Source organism: Oncorhynchus kisutch, linkage group LG2 (assembly GCF_002021735.2).
Source record: "Oncorhynchus kisutch isolate 150728-3 linkage group LG2, Okis_V2, whole genome shotgun sequence".
In the NCBI taxonomy this organism is placed as follows: Eukaryota; Metazoa; Chordata; class Actinopteri; order Salmoniformes; family Salmonidae; genus Oncorhynchus; species Oncorhynchus kisutch.
Genome location: NC_034175.2, coordinates 29,312,006 through 29,332,934, shown reverse-complemented (window position 1 = coordinate 29,332,934; position 20,929 = coordinate 29,312,006). Strand labels below are relative to the sequence as shown.

The 20,929-nt window shown below is 42.6% G+C and overlaps 1 protein-coding gene across 12 annotated transcripts in view; it reads right to left on the bottom strand.

Moving 5' to 3' along the window:
• Positions 1–4,010: 4,010 nt before the first annotated feature.
• Positions 4,011–20,929, bottom strand: part of LOC109864889 (polycomb protein SCMH1-like) — a 45,618-nt gene continuing 28,699 nt past the window's right edge. For 5 of the 12 annotated variants that reach the window (XM_031792805.1, XM_031792845.1, XM_031792823.1 and 2 more), the window contains 9 exons: positions 13,253–13,488; positions 12,829–13,005; positions 12,551–12,677; positions 12,084–12,284; positions 11,614–11,781; positions 11,309–11,434; positions 7,807–7,938; positions 7,455–7,588; positions 4,011–6,245 (listed from right to left, as the gene is read on the bottom strand). In XM_031792805.1, the coding sequence (XP_031648665.1) occupies positions 6,117–6,245; positions 7,455–7,588; positions 7,807–7,938; positions 11,309–11,434; positions 11,614–11,781; positions 12,084–12,284; positions 12,551–12,677; positions 12,829–13,005; positions 13,253–13,488 (1,430 nt within the window). In that variant the 3' untranslated portion in view covers positions 4,011–6,116. The remainder of the gene's footprint in view (positions 6,246–7,454; positions 7,589–7,806; positions 7,939–11,308; positions 11,435–11,613; positions 11,782–12,083; positions 12,285–12,550; positions 12,678–12,828; positions 13,006–13,252; positions 13,489–20,929) is intronic. The other 7 variants (XM_031792830.1, XM_031792838.1, XM_031792861.1 and 4 more) reach the window with 2 other exon arrangements.

The window sequence follows — 20,929 nt, the reverse complement described above, 5'->3', positions numbered from 1 at the left end:
TTCCGCCACTTTGACCGTTTCAGTAAAGCCAAACAGCATTCTTCGCAGACATAGAGGATGGCTAACCAAACGCTACGAATGCCGACAGGCTCTACCTGTTGAAGCGAACATCCAACAGACACGTGACAAGGTTCATCCGCCTACAAGAGCAACACGTGCAAAATGACTAAGCTAAACTTGCCAAAATTGAAAATAGAATTCAGTGGTTCTGCGACTCGCAAACACAACAGCTCATTAGCTAACAATATCAGACAAGCTCGAAATGAACACCCACAAGCTTATAGGCTTCGTTCAGCTTACTTTGTCATGCTCACTGAAACAGGAATGGTAGACCTATTAGGATTCAAACAACTGTTTCTGTCAAACATGTCTCCCAACTTCATCAACTACTTGGGCTCTACTGCCCAAGTTGGTTTGCCGATCTCGACACTCCGAGAGCTTGCAAGCACTGCTTTTGAAGCATCAAAAGCTGGGCTAAGAGCCCGGACAGCTCGATTTTAGAACTTGGGCGGGAACCATCCCTCTAATTGGAAGGTGTGGCATCAGGGACAAGTGCGGTGAAAGATGCCGCACAAAGGGGGTGGCTACCAAGTAACCACCACACCGATAACCACCGCAGTAACAATAGCTATGATGAACATCCCAAACCTAACAGGTCCCATAGAGGTCGACCTGACCGCTATGTCCCTGCACCTAACCCTCACAAAGGGTCAGGACACAAGGGCAACAAGCTTAACAAGGGCAACAAAGTGTTCAACAATGATCTAAAAGCTAACCGAAACTATATGGCAACCCGCTATTGGAACTAAATGCTAGATCCACTTACCTCCTGGTACATAATTTGACTCATGCGGATATTTCCATTCCTCGGCACACTCAGCTAGAAACATTGATTGATTACTCCTTCCATGATTTTTAACTTGTTGTTCCTGTGATTGGGCCTCTTCCGTCCTCCCTGGACCTAGGTGACGAGGGAGATACGCTGTTTACTTGTCCGTCAAAAGCAATCACAATAACTCCCGTACTGCCACATGACGACACAGACGTTCAGGCTGGATGTCGATTCTGACAACAACCTGTTAATATACACCATCGTCACAGAGGACGATATCGCATCTCCTCCTGCATTTGAGGTACACTCTTGTGAGGTAACAACTGATGATTCTCCCACCCGATGATGACCTGTACAATGTCGCCGAATCATATCCTGGCTTCCATGCACAGGTCGTACAACCACTGTAAGAGGCTGATGCACTTGTTAATGACACTGAATGGAATCAGTTGAGAGAACAAACACATTGAGATCTGGTCGACAGACTCGCTGGATTGCGGTGTTACGGGCATTCATGTGGTGCGTATTCCTATGCCACCCGGAGCAGCTCCTACATTTGTGAGACAATACAAAATTCCGCTGGCAGATTTATCGACTCCCCATTAGCTAAACAGATAATCAGGGAAAATAACAGTACGTACAACACAAGTGACCAACACAAGTTGGCTTTTTCTTTCTCGAACAAGCTCTTCACATTCAATTGTTGCCTGTTCGGGTATGTGAACTCCCCCTCAGAGTTCAACATCTTCCTGCACGAGGCAATGCCAGATGCAGCATCCAGGGGGATGATAATCTACATGGACAACGTTCTCATGAGAAGTTGAGACTTGGTCACATCACCTCAACAAGTTGGACCACGTTCTTACCCAACTCGGGACAGCAGGGGCCATCAGGAAGTTTGGCCATCATGAAATGTCAATGGCACAGAACCAAGGTAAACTACGTTGGGCTTCTGGTGGGTGCTGAGGGCATCCTGCCGCAGTCTAACAGAATCCAAGCAGTCTGCAACATCAAAACACCTACAAACATTCATGAGATGCGCAGTTTCTAGGGAGTATGTAATTACTCCATTCAATTAATCGAAAACTATGCCGACTTGTCAAAGCCTTTGACCTGTCTTCTTCAGAAAGACACCCCATTAGTTTGGGATGGCATTCACGATGAACCTGTGGCTTCCTTGAAAAACCTGCTTTGCGAGGCACCCTGCCTGGTGTACCCCAACAAAGATTCAGATTCCCGGATTATGCGACGTTCAGAATGACACTGTAGAGGAAATTAATTAATTAACGACTGTTGTAAAATCGATATTCTGATATTCTTTGAGTTAATTTGGGAAATAGAAACTCAATAAAGCCCAACTTTCCCATGGTGCCCCAGGTTATTCAGTTAATAATTACCTGATTAATTTAATCACATAATTATAAACCGTCAATCATTCGATGAACAGCAGTCGTCACATTAATCAATCCAACGTCACGACAATGGTCTATTTGCATAGGCGTACTGCAGCTCTGATTGTTTATGCCGCACAGGTCTGTGTGGAGTATGGGCTGAGTAGTGTGTCAATACAATAGAATCCTACTCCGATGCGTTCTGCATCCGTTGTCAATGTTTGGAAAATACATACTTTCATCAGAACTGAAAATTAACCTGATTTCAACGTCTAGAAAATATGTCTAAAATACATATTTTCAATGAAATTCTGCTCAAAGGGTAGAGAATTTCCTAGTCGGTTCTTTCCTACAAGTCTCTGGCATCCCCACTAGAATATCACCATCGGCTAGCTAAACCTGTGGGCATTCTGTTAACGCCATGGTCTCTGCTCACCTCCCTGTCAGCAGTTTAAACCTGACTCACTCATGTTTGTTCAGTGTTGGTGAAACTCACATGATGTGAGCACATCATAAAGAGCAAGGAGGTCTATAAATAGCTATTTTTTTTCATGAATGACACTGTGGCTACTATTAGACATCAACAAACATAGCCTATACCCTTGGATGGGCCCTGACCATAAGTCGTAATCGTCTTGCACACAGGCACATAAATACACACACACAGGAACAAGTCTAACTGACACGCACGCATATACACACACCTCCCTAATCGGCACTGATCAGTGGGTTTGGTCAGTTAACCCTCACATGCACTTTCCTGTTTTTCCTGTTAGGATGTGGTTACATCCTCACTTTCAATGCTTCTGCTGCAATCAATACACACGTCACGCACACAGGCCTACCTCTCATTCACACTTTAATTCATTGGAATAACTATCACTTTAAATCAATATCACTTTCCTAGTAAGCTATTTTGTCAGGGAAACACGAAAATAATAGGCGACCGTTGATGTAAGCCTTATTCAAATTTGCTTTGGAGAATCTAGCTCACCAGTCAGAAAAGAGGTACTAAATTCAATAAGCACCCAGGTGTTACGCAACATATGGGCTAATTAAGTTGCAGCATCACTTGGGACACCTCAAAGGCAAAAACCATATGCAAATAGTATGTCCTCTGCAAATAACACGATTGTGACTGACTCATGGCAGAACATGTGCCTGAGCCTCAAGGAGAGGAATCAAGGAGGATAGAGCTCACCTGCCCTCTGTTGGTCAACTGTCGTTCATCTAAAATTTCCTGGAGCAATAAAGAGAGTATGATTTCAATATTTACTCAATCTTGATCTACTATACCAAAACTGAAAATGTACAAAAACAATTACTGCATAACTCATGCTATTCACTCATCTTGAGACTTTGGCCAAGATTCAATCAGATCAAGCGTTAATGTCGATAACCAAGGTGTAACTGTGTTGGAGACGTAAAATCAGTGAGCAGCTGTTCTTGATCATTTTCATGAAGCCACACCCATCCCACTTGTGTCAGATGTTCGGAACAAGAAAGTGTGGGCTATATAGAAATTACAGTCCAAATGAAAATCATTAAACAAAATGAGGACTACCATCAGCCTAATCGAGGTGTAAATTACATCTCACATTCCAGTGTTTGAACTTGCGGACAAGGCTTCATGGGATTTATCTTAATGGCAATGTCTGCTTTAGGTATGTGGACTTGACAACTCTAACACAGTTCGACCACCCAAAAACTGCTATGTGGATGTCGGCTAAATAACTTCATGCTACGCCCATACTGTTTACAAATTAAGAAAGTATGACTGACAGATAAACAGTTATTATATATTTATTGAACATTAATGAGTATGATAAAGCTCTCAATGTATGAACTCTAATAATATAGTATAAAAATTAAAAAAGTACAAATAACAACAGTCATTGTAAACATCCATAACAAGATAAAGCAACAGTTTATCATGTCAGTATTTCTTCAGCACAGTATAATGTGTTTTGATAATGTAGTATGTCATACTGTTTGAAAACCATGCCTCCAAACAAAAATAAATTCAGAACAAATCCCAAACAGCTGGGAGAAACCCCGTTTTTTCCCCTGGAATTAATTACACTGAACAAAAATATAAAATGCAATGTGCAACAATTTAAAAAGACTTTACTAAGGTAAAGTTCATTGACAGAAAAGCCATAATCTATGGATTTCACATGACTGGCAATACAGATATGCATATGTTGGTCACAGATATCTTTAAAAATAAAGGTAGTGCGTGGATCAGAAAACCAGTCAGTATCTGGTGTGACCACCATTTGCCTCATCTCTTTCGCAAAGACTTGATCAGGCTGTTGATTATGGTCTGTGGAATGTTGTCCCACTCCTCAATGGCAGTGCGAAGTTGCTGGATATTGGTGGGAACTGGAACACGCTGTCGTACACGTCAATCCAGAGCATCCCAAACATGCTTAATGGGTGAAATGTCTGGTGAGTATGCAGGCCATGGAAGAACTGGGACATTTTCATCTTCCAGGATTATCATGCTGAAACATGAGGTGATGACCGGCGGATGAATGGCACGACAATGGGCCTCAGGATCTCGTCATGATAAAATGCAATTGTGTTCTTTGTCCGTAGCTTATGCCTGCCATAACCCCACTGCTACCATGGGGCACTCTGTTCACATTGCCATCAGCAAACTGCTCACCCACACGACACCATACACGCTATCTGCCATCTGCCTGGTACAGTTGAAACCCGGGATTCATCTGTGAAGTGCACACTTCTCCAGCGTGCTACTGGCCATCGAAGGTGAGCATTTGCCTACTGAAGTCGGATGCGGCTCCGAACTGCTGTCAGGTCAAGACACTGGTGAGGACGATGAGCACAAAGATGAGCTTTCCTGAGACGGTTTCTGACAGTTTGTGCAGAAATTCACAGTAAACCCACAGTTTCAACAACTGTCCTGGTGGCTGGTCTCAAACGATCCCACAGGTGAAGAAACCAGATGTGGAGTTCCTGGGCTGGCGTGGTTACACGTGGTCTGCGGTTGTGAGGCTGGTTGGAAGTACTGCCAAATTCTCTAAAATGACGTTGGAGGCGGCGTATGGCAGAGAAATGGACATTCAATTCTCTGGCAACAGCTCTGGTGGACATTCCTGCAGTCAGCATGCCAAAACTTGAGACATCTGTGGCAAAACAGCACATTTTAGAGTGGCCTTTTATTGTACCCAGCACAAGGTGCACCTGTGTAAGTTTCTTGATATGCTACACTTGTCAAGTGGATGGATTACCTTGGCAAATGAAAAATGCTCACTAACAAGGATGTAAACAAATTTGTGAACAACATTTGAGAGAAATTAGCTTTTTGTGCGTATGGAACATTTCTGTGATCTTTTATCACAGCTCATGAAACATGGGACCAACAGTTTACATGTTGCATTGATATTTTTGTTCAGTATACTTATTTCATACAAAACAGCCAAAATGGCTTAATGCAAGTCCATATTTTCCAGGGAAGGCACAAAAAAAGTGATCAAAAACAATGTAATACAAACTCTGGCCTAAAATGGCCATTTCAGTAAAAAATGGCTACACACAGGGAGGGCATCATTGGTAGAGGTTGTTGTAAGAGAATATGGAATAGAAAAACAGGCAAGTAACATGATGGATGAGGAGGAGCTGTGGGCGAGTCAGTCAGTCTGCATATCCAATGCTGCCGTAGGGCTGGATTGTGCCACACAACAGAAATAAAATGTAAATATGAGAAGTTCGCCACAGGGCTTCTTAGATGCGGCAGAGAAAGGGAGGGGATATATGACACCAGGTATCATAGCCTAGTGGCGGATGCGACATGTGATGGTTAGTCCAGTAGTATGTCGTGCATTATATCCTGTAGAGGAGAGGGGGGGGACGGGACGCTGATGAGCTCAATTTGGGCGTCCATGTTTGAGCTTGTCGATGTGGAATGTGAGTTTTAGGGCAGGCCCGAGCTTCAAGCCCATGTATTTCATCATCATGTCGCTGCGTAGTAACAAGAGGGCTTTGCCATCAATCTCCTGCAAAACATAGGAGTGGGATAACATTTTCATTTGCTATTAAGGTTATAAACTCAACAAAACACTTAAGAATTTGAAAATACTTCCACTAAAAACAATGGCAAAACATACAGTGCATTGGGAAAGTATTCACACCCCTAGACTTTTTCCACATTCTGTTATGTTAGAGCCATATTCTAAAAGGGATTAAATTATTTTTTTCACTCATCAATGTACACACATTATCCCATAAATGACAAAGTGAAAACAGTTTTTTATACATGTTTGAAAATGTATTAAAAACAAAAACAGAAATACCTTATTTACATAAGTATTCAGACCCTTTGCTATGAGACTCGAAATTGAGCTCAGGTGCATCCTGTTTCCATTGATTTTCCTTGATGTTTCTATAACTTGATTGGAGTCCACCTGTGGTAAATTCTATTGATTGGACATTATTTGGAAAGGCACACAACTGTCTATATAAGGTCAAACAGTTGACAGTGCATGTCAGAGCAAAAACCAAGCCATGAGCTTGAAGGAATTGACCGTAGAGATCCGAGACAGGATTGTGTCATAGCACAGATCTGGGGACGGCTGCCAAAGAAATTCTGCAGGATGAAGGTCCCCAAGAACACAGTGGCCTCCATCATTCTTAAATGAAAAAAGTTTGGAACCACCAAGACTCAGGAGTGGCTTCGACACAAGTCTCTGAATGTCCTTGAGTGGCCCAGCAAGAGCCCGGACTTGAACCCAATCAAACACCTCTGGAGAGACCTGAAAATAGCTGTGCAGCGACGCTCCCCATCCAACCTGACAGAGCTTGAGAGGATCTGCAGAGAAGAATGGGAGAAACTCCCTAAATACAGGTGTGCCAAGCTTGTAGCGTCATACCCAAGAAGACTCTTGGGTAGACTCTAATCACTGCTAAAGGTGCTTCAACAAAGTACTGAGTAAAGGGTCTGAAAACATATGTAAAATGTTTATAAAAAACCTGTTTTTGCTTTCTCATTATGGGTTATTGTGTGTAGATTGAGGGGGAAAAAAACAAATTAATACATTTTAGAATTAAGCTGTAAAGTCACAAAATGTGGAAAAAGTCAAGGGGTGTGAATACTTTCCGAATGCACTGTAATGTGGAATGGTCCGTCTATGCTGAGTGTTCTGTCGGGCTGATACGTACATATACAATAGGATAGTACTGTTCTATTAAATTCTGTAGATACGTACGTGTTTTCTGAAGAGATCTGCGTGGGGGGCCAGTAGGGGGTCTATGTCTCTGATGAACTGCATGACGTCCTTCACCGTCCACAGGTTGGGGTCCTGGCCACTGGGCCGAGGGCTCTCTCTGAAACGCTCAGAGCCTGTCGGATGGCAGGTCAGAGTAGAGATACAGAGGAACATTAGTCACCAATCACCAGCGGGGTTTGTTATTATGGGATGATGAGCAACTCCATCTAAAGTGTTACCGAAAAGCCATACACAATCCATAAATTAGCTTGGCTAAAAATCTAATCAAATCCACTGGACAATATCATTTTTTCCTTTAATGACATGCACTGCATTAAAGATAAACCCCGACCTGAAGAGTTGAGATGTAGCAACTTGGTGGGGGACCGCAGACCCAGAGGCTGCCCTGTCGAGCCCGGGGACAGGGGGCTCTTTTTTAAGTGCCCCGAACCCCCTACACCGTTCACCATGAGGAAGGGCTCACCTGGAACAACATGGACAGGAGAGTCAATGACAAGGCCCAAGTGACACACCTGTAGCTTAACTGTAGTCAAAAAGTTTGCTTAGTGGGACATTACTGGCTACACCTTGGGCTGTTGCGGTGACCGTATTACCGCCACACCGGCAGTCTTGAGTTATGACCGCAGTAAAATTCCATGCGACTGTTGAGTCATGGTAATCTCCTCTTATGCACTCCGGACATGCTTTGGTAATACCTAACTTGCTAATGACCATCAGGTCCCAATGGCCTGGAACTCAGGGCTCTATTGTCCCTCCAACTACTCTGACATGTTATCGAAAATCACTTATTATCAAAACAGTATTGCGCTTTCAAAACTCACCTCAATGTGATGATCAATTTGAAGAAAGAAGTTCAACAGCAGGTTGAAAGTGAGTGTAAAACATGGTCGTTGTGGATGTTGTTTCAAAGCCTAACACAACTAAATGGACAGCGCTTTCTAAGGTGATGATTCATTCAAAACACCGATACGCATTTTAGAGCTTCTGCATACGCATTAATTTATGAGCCCAACCCCGAAAAATACCTCAATTAAAATGATGATTGTGCATACATAGCCTACCACATAATACACATGGCAAAAAAACATAAAACAAAACTGATTTAAAATGTCTTTGGTACATAATTGGTCTAGCCTATACAAATTTGAGTAATCGCCATTGAGTGTGGACTGTATTATTATGCATACTGGATGGACCTTATGCTACGCTCCAAAATGTCTATCCATGAGTCTGGGAGAGAACATACAGTGGGGCAAAAAAGTATTTAGTCAGCCACCATTTGTGCAAGTTCTCCCACTTAAAAAGATGAGAGAGGCCTGTAATTTTCATCATAGGTGCACTTCAACTATGACAGACAAAATGAGAAGAAAAAAATCCAGAAAATCACATTGTAGGATTTTTTATGAATTTATTTGCAAATTATGGTGGAAAGTAAGTATTTGGTCAATAACTAAAGTTAATCTCAATACTTTGTTATATACCCTTTGTTGGCAATGACAGAGGTCAAACGTTTTCTGAAAGTCTTCACAAGGTTTTCACACACCGTTGCTGGTATTTTGGCCCATTCCTCCATGCAGATCTCCTCTAGAGCAGTGATGTTTTGGGGCTGTTGCTGGGCAACACGGACTTTCAACTCTCTCCAAAGATTTTCTACGGGGTTGAGATCTGGAGACTGGCTAGGCCACTCCAGGACCTTGAAATGCTTCTTACGAAGCCACTCCTTCGTTGCCCGGGCGGTGTGTTTGGGATCATTGTCATGCTGAAAGACCCAGCCACGTTTCATCTGCAATGCCCTTGCTGATGGAAGGAGGCTTTCACTCAAAATCTCATGAAAGACCCAGCCACGTTTCATCTTCAATGCCCTTGCTGATGGAAGGAGGTTTTCACTCAAAATCTCACGATATATGGCCCCATTCATTCTTTCCTTTACACGGATCAGTCGTCCTGGTCCATTTGCAGAAAAACAGCCCCAAAGCATGATGTTTCCACCCCCATGCTTCACAGTAGGTATGGTGTTCTTTGGATGCAACCCAGATCGAGGGAGATTATCAGTGGTCTTGTATGTCTTCCATTTCCTAATAATTGCTCCCACAGTTGATTTCTTCAAACCAAGCTGCTTACCTATTACAGATTCAGTCTTCCCAGCCTGGTGCAGGTCTACAATTTTGTTTCTGGTGTCCTTTGACAGCTCTTTGGTCTTGGCCATAGTGGAGTTTGGAGTGTGACTGTTTGAGGTTGTGGACAGGTCTTTTATACTGATAACAAGCTCAAACAGGTGCCATTAATACAGGTAACGAGTGGAGGACAGAGGAGCCTCTTAAATAAGAAGTTACAGGTCTGTGAGAGCCAGAAATCTTGCTTGTTTGTAGGTGACCAAATACTTATTTTCCACCATAATTTGCAAATTAATTAATTAACAATCCTACAATGTGATTTTCTGGATTTTTCCCCCCTCATTTTGTCTGTCATAGTTGAAGTGTACCTATGATGAAAAGTACAGGCCTCTCTCATCTTTTTAAGTGGGAGAACTTGCACAATTGGTGGCTGACTAAATACTTTTTTGCCCCACTGTATAACCCTAGGCGATGCTGTTGGATGTGCAGGGCGGCTTACAGATACGCCTAAAATTATAGTGAATTTGTATTTGATTTTGAATTAATTGGGTGACACATTACCTTTCGCTATACAGACTACCTCACCACCATGCCTTTCCATCTCCTCCTCGCTCTCCTTTATTCCTTTCTCGAGCGTGCAGAGGTGCTGTCAACAGTTTAGTGAAATTTGTTTTGTTGTGAAAACATGTTACCATCGATTGAAAAACGTATTGGCGGGAAAGTGCACAGCCTCCATTCGCTATTCGAGTGCATGCAGATGACATGTATTTTTCCCCCTCCCCATTTGATAATGAGCCATTCTAAATCTAAACAAATTGTAAGGTTTATATCATTCACAACTAAAGTTGCCAAATAACTCTAAACCTAGCGAATAGGACCTGTTTCAAATGATCACTTTTACACTCAACATAACCACTTCATATGCGCACTCGCTCTGGAATAGGGAAAAATATCCTTTCTATTTTATTCAGCTAAGTTTAATTATATAAAATCATGGCACGGGACTTTTAAGCATAGCTTAATGAATAAGACTACAGCCTATGGCATGGAGCATAGCCAGATAACATACAGTATGCCAACTCACATTCTGTTCTTCTGAAATACATTTTCTTCATATCATGTTTCTTTAGACCTGACTAAAATAAATGATGAATTTATTGTGACGGTGTATATTAAATAAAATATACACCATCACAATAAATCCATTATAGTGAAGTCTAAAAGAAACATGATTTGAAGAAAATGTATTTCAGAAGAACAGAATATGAGTTGGCATACTGTATGTTATCTGGCTATGCTCCATGCCATAGGCTGTAGGCTTGTTCACTTAGCTGACAAGGTACAAGCTGCTGATGAGCTTGCCTTTGGGACAACTATATATAAAAAAAAAAAAAGTATAATCTTAGACTTTTTAAAACGTAGATGTTCCAAAGGCACGCTCATCAGCAGCTTGTATGTGGCTTGTATGCAATTTGTATTCGTGGAGGCCTGGAAATGCTAAATGTGTTTCTGTTAATTAACGGTCAATTACCGTGAGACCGGCAGACTTTTGCATTACAAAAACCGGCTGACCTCCAGTCCTAGCTACACCCTAAAATAAGAGTTTTCGTTTGTACACAAATATTTTCCATTTGTTTGTCCCATTAGAGGTGCATGTTTCTATTTTTATCAATCAAGTCATTTTAAATGAAGCGTTAAGGATTTCCTAAGGAGCTGTACCTTCCGAGGAGAGGCAAAGGTTTTTGGCCAGCTTGTGTGGGAGGGGGCTGTAGTAGGAGTCTTGAAGGAACCGCTTGGAGCCTCTTCCTGGACCCGTCGTGAGGCCCTCCCTAAAACTTCTCCTTTCTGGAGAGAGTCGTAACAGAAAAGAAAACTAGTGAGGAGTGAAAAGTAAATACCTACATACTTGACTCAAATCGACACTGTTACAATGGTGAAAAGGCCAAAAAGAAACAGACAACCCTTTTCTGTCCTGAACCAACAGTAAAGTCAAGGTTATGCCCCAGTACAGTGTGTGTGCTGACCTGGGAGGGCGTGGCTATCGTAATGCAGGCCCCCTTGGGGAACGGGCTGGCTGCCAAACAGAGGGTCACAGTAGAGGTTGTGACAGAGTTTCTCCAGGAAGCGCAGGACGTACGTGACGCTGTTGACCGTGGGCAGGGTGAGGGTATGGTGCTGATGGTCAAAGTGGGCTGCATGGGACAGACACAGAGGGCAAGGGTTCGGCACAGACAGCCAATTCCTCACATTTAGCAGCAATGCCAAGTGAATAGGAGTTATAGAGATTTGGTTTGATCAATTTCAGGAAAAAAAGATCTACCAGTCTGTTTTAACAACTGGTCCTGATGTAGTGCACAGGGAGGCTTGAAATAAATGAAGGAAAAATCATATTTTTTAAGGAAATGCAAAGACTCTTTGATTATCTCTATAACTAAACTTATAATAAAGCTTATAGAGAGCATAGCCCATACAGAAAGCAGGTACCAGTCCTTACCTGATATGACCTCTCCTCCGTGACCTGGCTTGAGGCAGGAGAAGACAGAGCTCTGGTTGTGGGCACAGTCCACACAGGCCTGGACACACTGCTGTAGCACCGAGGAAGCCCGGCCTGGACCAAAGTGGTCGGGCAGCTGCTGCACCCGCCGCCCGTCCAAGTGGGGTCCCACCTTCCCATACTTGTTCAGGTATACACACACTGTGGGGACATGTAGGTAGATGCAGGCAGTCACGCACACATACACAGAGGCATCTAACATTCAGCGTGTTTACCACTTTGGCTGAAAAAGGCATATTTGACTTAATGCTCCAAACATATTTAACAATATCACATTTTCATCGATAATTGACTCGCAAGGATGTCCGAGGGCATACAATTATTCATAATACAGGTTGCACTGGGCTCCACAGAAATCCATATGAGTGTTAATTGCAGTGATGAAGTACTACTTTGTGTGTGTGTACCTGTTGCAGCATGCAAGGCGGCGCTGGGGATGGTGGCGTTGTCCAGGGGCACCGTGCTGGTGTCTGGCTCTGGCATACTGCTGTTGGGGGAAACGGGCACGGGGTTGGGCACCACCCGCGGTTTTCTCTGTTCACACAGACACACACACACACATATACACACAACGTTTAGTGGGGTGGTATGCGCTCATCCATAAAAATAAAAAACACTTGTCCCAGGTGCTGGATTAGTCACATTGTACCTAAAAAAATATATAATTGTGTGTTTGTGTGGTTACCTTGCTGCCGGGCTTGGGCCCTCTCTTTTTGGGGATCTTGATAGACTCCACTTGACCCTCCTGCAGGACCATCCTCTGGGCCCAGTCGGCTGGCAGCCTCCCTCTGGGCCGGGACATGGGTCGCCCTGGGCCTGCCATGGCACCCTCCAGCCAGCCTGCTCTCTTCGCCCAGCCCAACTAAACACACAGGAGGAGTGAGAGGACAATGTTAGGGTTAGGTAAATCACTCTAGATGTCAATGGGAGGGCAAACATGACTTTTCTCAGTAGCAGTGGAATTAGAATATAAGTGAATTCTTGACTTTAGTTCAACTTTTGACCAACAAGGTTGTTTTTATAAAAGAGTGTTTGGGTACTGCGACACAGGATGAAACATCCAACCCTACCCCACCCACACTTCCCAACCCCGGGTCCTTGGTCTGTACCTTACTCCCCGGTTTGGGGCCTCTCTTCTTGGGGACCTTGATATGCTCCAGTCCATTTCTGGGCAGGGGGGCTTGTGTTCCTACTCCGGCCCCCTTCTGGCCCCAGAGCCCTGTCAGCTTGGCTTTCCTGCGGCCTGGCTTGCGTCCCCGTTGGCCAGGCGGCTGTCCTGGCATGGGGTGCATGGCTGTTCCCTCGCTACCGTCTGAAAGGCAACCGAGGGTCTTGGGTAGCACTGCTGTCCCCAGAGAGAGAAAGAGCAATAGGGGGAGTGTAAAAAAAAATATTTAAAAAAAATCAAACAGGATGTTAAGGAATCAAACAAATGCAATTTATCCTCTAGTCTACAGATCAGAGACGGCAGGGTAGCCTAGTGGTTAGAGCGTTGGACTAGTAACCGGAAGGTTGCAAGTTCAAATCCCTGAGCTGACAAGGTACAAATCTGTTGTTCTGCCCCTGAACAGGCAGTTAACCCACTGTTCCTAGGCCGTCATTGAAAATAAGAATTTGTAAAATAAATAAAAAATATAAATATATTAATTGAAGTTGTGTCATTCATTATTTCCCTCATCCATTAAAATGCAGCTGGACAGGAAACAATGAATGTCAGATCCAGGAAGTAGCATCAAAGTAACACATAACCAACCAGGAAAGAGCAGCGACTTAATCAAAATCATGACAGACTCAATGACATAAACAGCCAGTGACAGGCAATAATGCCTCTAACAACACAGCTTTTGTGTTAAGGAAGGCCATGGTGACCCAGTTTGCTTTCAGCTGCGGAAGAGGCAACTTGTGTTATACACTTGTGTTACACTCTATCCTTCATAGAGAAGGATGAGAGACAGACAGAAAAAGAGTGTTGCCAGTACCACAAATACAAACTCCATCTAGACACCGTTGCCCTAGAGCACACAACAAACTATTCCTGTCTTGGCTTAAACATCAGCACCACAGGTAACTTCCATAAAGCTGTGAACGATCTGAGAGGCAAGAAGGGCCTTCTACGCCATCAAAAAGACACAAAATTCAACATACCAATTAGAATCTGGCTAAAAATCTTGAATCAGTTATACAGTGCCTTCAGAAAGTATTCACACCCCCTTGACATTTTCCAAACGTTGTTGTGTTACAGCCTGAATTTAAAATGGATTACATTTAGATTTTCTGTCACTGGCCTACATGCCCATAATGTCAAAGTGGAATTATGTTTTTCAAAATGTGTACTAATTAATACAAAAATGAAAAGCTGAAATGTCTTGAGTCAATAAGTATTCAACCCCTTTGTTATGGCAAGCCTAAATCAGTTCAGGAGTAAACATTTCCTTAACAAGTCACATAATAAGTTGCATGTGTGCCATAATAGTGTTTAACATGATTTTAAATTACTATATCATTACTGTGCCCCACACATACAGGTAATTGTAAGGTCCCTCAGTCGAGAAGTGAATTTCAAAACACAGATTCAACTATAAAGACCACCATTTTCCAATGAATGCCTCGCAAAGGACACCTATTGGTAGATGGGTAGAAAAAAAAGACATTGAATATTCCTTTGAGCATGGTGAAGTTATTAATTACACTTTGGATGGTGTATCAATACCCCCAGTTACAATTTTCAAACCTTCCATAACAAAACCATCACCTATAGAGAGATTAACCTAGAGAAGAGTCCCCTCAGCAAGCTGGTCCTGGGGCTATGTTCACACACAGAGCCTGGACAGCAACACAGTTAGACCTAACCAAATCATGAGAAAACAAAAAGATAATTACTTGACACCTTGGAAAGAATTGACCAAAAAACCTGAGCAAACTGCAATGCTATTTGGCCCAGAATACCACTGAGACTGACCCAAAATTAAGGAAAGCTTTGACAATGCACAAACTCAGTGAGCATAGCCTTGCTATTGAGAGGCCACTGTAGGCAGACCTGGCTCTCAAGAGAAGACAGGCTATGTTCACACTGCCCACAAAATGAGGTGGAAACCGAGTTGCACTTCTTAACCTCCTGCCAAATGTATGACCATATTAGAGACACATATATCGCTCAGATTACACAGACCCATGAAGAATTCGAAAAACAAATCAAATTTGTATAAATACATTTTTGGGGGATAAATTCCCATATCTATTAGGTAAAATACCAGTGTGCCATCACAGCAGCAAGATGTGTGACCTGCTGCCACAAGAAAAAGGGCAACCAGTAAAACACAAACACCAATGTAAATATAACCCATATTTCTGTTGATTTATTTTCCATTTTGAACATTGTTACAACTCTGTACATAGCCATAAAATAGCATTTTAAATGTCTCTACTCCTTCGAAACTTTGGGTGTTTAATATTTACTGTTCTTTCCTGATTGTTTATTTTACTTTGGTTTATTATCTATTCACTTGCTTTGGCAATGTAAACATACAGTATGTTTCCCATGCCAATAAAGCCCTATGAATGGAATTGAAAGAGTTCTTCACTGAGATAGATATGGCAAAACTTGCAATGAGTGATACAAAGCAAACAACTCACTTCAGGCACACACACACAATAAAGGGTGAGACAAACCAATACAGACCCTGCACAACAGAGAGGCTCCTGAGCTTTGTGAAGTGGTTCTGATACAAACCAATCAAGCCCAGACAGACAGACAAAGACAGTGAAAGTAGACAGTAGAGTTCCTCTGCACTAAGTTACCCGTGTGACTCTTCCTCTCTGCACACTTCCTTCCTCTCTTGAGTTTTGATACACTTGCAAGGCCTCACCAATGGGGACCGGCCAAGACCAAATTCCTCATAAACCGCAGACTCTCGCTCGTTGTAATCTCTGTGCAATTCTCACCAGAGGAAAAAGCAAACTAGTAGCCTACCGAGGCCCATCAAGTAGAACATGCTGACAACTGCCTGGGAAATAAGAGTAGTAGCAATAAAGACGCAAACTGCCGATAGCTTACAGATATGGTGTTAACATTTATCTTTAAACGTCAAACCCTGTAGTACACACCCTTTCATTCTTAGGGGCCAGGCCAAGTCTAAAACACGCTCTGCCTAAAGTGTATGAAGCAACGACGATGACAATATGTGCAGCATGCAAAGTCACACACGAATGCGGACACTCGCACTAACACATGACTTGGCCTGTGGGGCAATATACCAGACTTGGGTTCAAATAAAAGTGTATTTGACTATCTGGTATTTAAAATACATTTTTCTGTGTATTTGAGTATTTTCAAATACACAGCTTAAAACAAGTACTTTTGAGTATTTGAATGGTTATTTGTAAAAATAAATAAATAAATACTCTACCAAATTGTAATTGATAGTATTTCCAAATACTTATTTCAAACACTATTTTCAAATACCTGGGTTAAACACATGGGAGTGTATATGAGTCAGTGTATTTTCAAATACTTTCTGAGAGTATTTCCAAATAACATTAAAATATTCAACTTGTCTTTTCAAATATAATATATTAGAATACTTAATTCACTTACATCTTAAGTAATTTAGCAGATACTCTTTGAAGAGGTAGGGTTTCACATGTTTTACAGAAGAAAATACAATGGTGTTCTAGCTTCAGGGGGAAGGTGGTTCCACCATTGTGGTGCAAGGACAGAGAAGAGCTTGGACTGGGCTGGTGGGAGCTGCCAAGAGACCAGAGGTACATCTCTGTGCAATTGTGAAAGTAATTGAGACATTGTATTTGAACCCAGGTTTGTAAAATACACAAACCCATAATGGCACGCACCGAAAAAGTCTGCAGGTTATAATTATACTCATGTACACGTCAGTATCAGATAATGTGCCTAGCATAAGTATTCACCCCCACTTGGATTTTCTTCACATTTTGTTGCGTTACAAAGTGGGATTAAAATGGATTGAATTGTGATTTATTTTGTCACAAACTACACAAAATACTCCTTAATGTCAAAGTGAAAAGAAAATTCTATAAATGTTTACAAATTAATAAAAAATAAAAAACATCTTGGTTATATAGGCATTAATTTGTTATGGTAAGCCTAAATAAGTTCAGGAGTGAAAATGAGTTTAACAAATGACAGAATAAGTTGCACGGACTAAGTCTGTGTGCAATAATAGGGGGTAACATGATTTTTTAATGACTACACCATCTACACTACATAACCAAAAGGACGTGGACACCTACACGTCGAACATCTCATTTGAAAATCATTGGCATTAATATGGAGTTGGTCCCCCCTTTGCTGCTATAACAGCCTCCACTTTTCTTCCAAAGGCTTTCCACGAGATGTTGGAATATTGCTGCGGGGACTTGCTTCCATTAAGCCACAAGAGCATTAGTGAGGTCGAGCACTGATGTTGGGCGATTCGGCGCTCCAATTCAACCCAAAGGTGTTCGATGGGGTTGAGTTCAGAGCTCTTTGCAGGCCAGTCAAGCTCTTCCACACCGATCGACAACCCATTCCTGTATGGACCTCGCTTTGTGCATGGGGGCATTGTCATGCTGAAACAGTAAAGGGTATTCCCCAAACTGTTGCCACAAAGTTGGAAGCACAGAATTGTCTAGAATGTCATTGTATGCTGTAGCGTTAAGATTTCCCTTCACTGGCACTAAGAGGGCTAGCCCGAACCATGAAAAACAGCCCCAGACAATTATTTATCCTCCACCAAACTTTACAGTTGGCACTATAAATTGCGGCAGGTAGCGTTCTCCTGGCATCCGCCAAACCCAGATTCATCCTTCGGACTGCCAGATGGTGAAGTGTGATTCATTACTCCAGAGAATCCATTTCCACTGCTCCAGAGTTCAATGGCGGTTGGCATCCTATGCCGGTGCCACGTTGAAAGTCACTGAGCTCTTCAGTAAGGCCATTCCACTGCCAATGTTTGTGTATGGAGATTGCATGGCGGTGTGCTCGATATTACAACTCTGTCAGCAACGGGTGTGGCAGAAATAGCCGAATCCGCTAATTTGAAGGGGTGTCCACATACCTTTGTATATATAGTGAAAGTACCTCACACACTCAATTCTCTTTAAGGTCCCGCCGTTGAGTAGTGAATTCTAAGCACAGATTCAACCAAAAGACTGGGGACCAATTTTTCACAAAGCAAAGTCTGAATATCCCTTTGAGCATGGTGAAGTTATTAATTAGGCTTTGGATGGTGTATCAATACACCCAGAACATGTGCAGACCATCTGGCTGGAGTGTTTACAGACATATTCAATCTCTCACTATCCCAGTCTGTTGACCACACTTGCTTCAAGATGTCCACCACTGTTCCTGTACCCAAGAAAGTGAAGGTAACTGAACTAAATGACTATAGCCCAGTAGCACTTACATCATCATGAAATGCTTTGAGAGGCTAGTAAAGGATAATATCACCTCCACCTCCACCTTACCCTACACACCACATCAGACCCCCGATGCAAAAATAAGGAAGTTACCCCACCTAAATAAGGCAAAAGTTACATTTGAACATTCTTGAGAAAAGACAGTCAACAAATAAAGCAGGCAGCGGACCATTTTGTGGTGCTGAAACGTAAAGCTGCGACTGCAATCAATAGGTGAACAGCGCCTGGTGTTGAAATTATAGTCTAGCTAACTTGTTATGGAAGTGGCTCACAGGAAGAGATAATCTTCATTTTAATTTGACTTTATAAACAAGAGGGTTTAATTGCAGCCTATTTCTTCCGAGCTTTACATAAAATAACTTGGCTGAGGTAGGCTATGGCTTAACAGCATCTTTCAGGAGAAAAAAAATTGTGTTCTAATAGAAGTGGGAGTTTTTCAATTAGGCCTGCTTACAATGGCAACTTTACAAAAATGTAGCATCCTACATAAAACAATCACGTAAAGAAAAAAAGATGATGTCTGTAAATGTCTGAATGTCTATCAGGAGTCTCGGGATAGCCTGCTCCTGTAATGACAGAACAGAAAATACTGTCAACTTGAGACCTAAATAGCCTCGGATAAGTATTTAGTATTTGCTAAGTTATATGGGCTACTAAGTTACTTATTCAATGGGAAAAGTTGCATTTCTCCTCGGACATGATCCTGTTGATGGCGAGTGAGATGGATGTGATTTTGATGCGCAGGCAGTCCTCAATTGACTTGTGTGAAAGCCGGTTTCTGTCATGAGTCTAGATTGCGTTCATAGGAGGACTCGCAAGTGTAAGTTGATCCAAACATTGTTAGCACATAAAATGCCAGTTCCTTTATTGTGCTCTATTCCTCTGAGCTTGCCACCCAAAACGCACTCTGGGTACTCCTGATTCTTTAACGTGCGTAAGCGCAGCCTTCCAGATGAAAAGTCCAAATCATCAAACTTCCTAGTAAAGGCCTCAAGTTTTTCCACCATGTCCACGACTGTTTTCCCTCTTCCTCGTAACTGCAGATTTAACCTGTTTAAAGTGACAGAACAGGTCAGCTCAAAAAAGAACGGAGGGGAAATCCTAATTTTCCAGAATGTGAAGGTGGTCAGCTGCTGCACATACAGTAGGGCAAAAAAGTATTTAGTCAGCCACCAATTGTGCAAGTTCTCCCACTTCAAAAGATGAGAGAGGCCTGTAATTTTCAAAGTTGATTATGCACATGACTTTATCCATTACATATTTTAGCTCACCGTTTAGTCTGGCACACAGCACTGATGTTTGGGGGGCGATTCCTTCAACCTGCTGATCAGGATGTGTCTGCCCACCATAAAAGGAGCCCAGTCGGTAACCACAATATTTACTTTTTCGAATGGCAGGCATGCTGCGTAAACAATTCTTACAGCTTTGTGAATATGATGTCCCCGGTGGTGTGTCCTTCGGGCGGGAATCCATGCCAGCAGCTCTTATTTAAATTTGTGATCACGTGCCCACTGGAGCCGCTTCTTCTTGTTTTTAGCTGATAGGAGTGGAGCCGGTGTGGTTGTCTGCTGCAATAGCCCATCTGTGACAAGGACCGACGAGTTGTGCATTCTGAGATGCCATTCCGCACACCACTGTTGTACTGCGCTGTTATTTGCCTGTGGCCCGACTGTTAGCCTGCATGATTTTTGCCCTTTTCCCACGACCTCTCATCAATGAGCAGTTATTTTGCCCACAGAACTACAGCTGACTGGATGTTTTTTGTTTGTTGCACCATTCTCCGTAAACCCTAGACAAGCATTTCTCAAACTCGGTCCACGGGACCCCATAGGGTTCATGTTTTGGTTTTTGCTTAACACTACACAGCTGATTAAAATGATCCAATTTTGATGATTAGCTGAATATTTGAGTCAGCTGTGTAGTGCTAGGGAAAAACAAAACCGTTTGGGGTCCCGAGCACAGAGTTTGGGAAACCCTGCCGTGTCGTGTGTGAAAAGCCGAGAAGACCAGACGTTTCCGAGATACTGGAACCTGTGCGCCTGGCACCGACAATCATACCACGCTCAAAGTTGCGTAGGTCACTCGTTTTGATCATACTAATGTTCAGTCAAACAGTAACTGAATGCCTCAATGCATGTCTGGTTTACAGTATATGACCACGTGACATTTTCATGAACAGGGTGGTGTACCTAATGAACTGTCCACTGAGTGTACTTATGAAGTTGGTAAAACAGTATGTAAACATTATTTAAAAAAAGGGACAAGTGTTTCATAACTATATACATAGGACAGCAGTCTCTAAGGTGAAGGGTAGAGTACCGGGTGGTAGCCAGCTAGTAACAGTGACTAAGTTC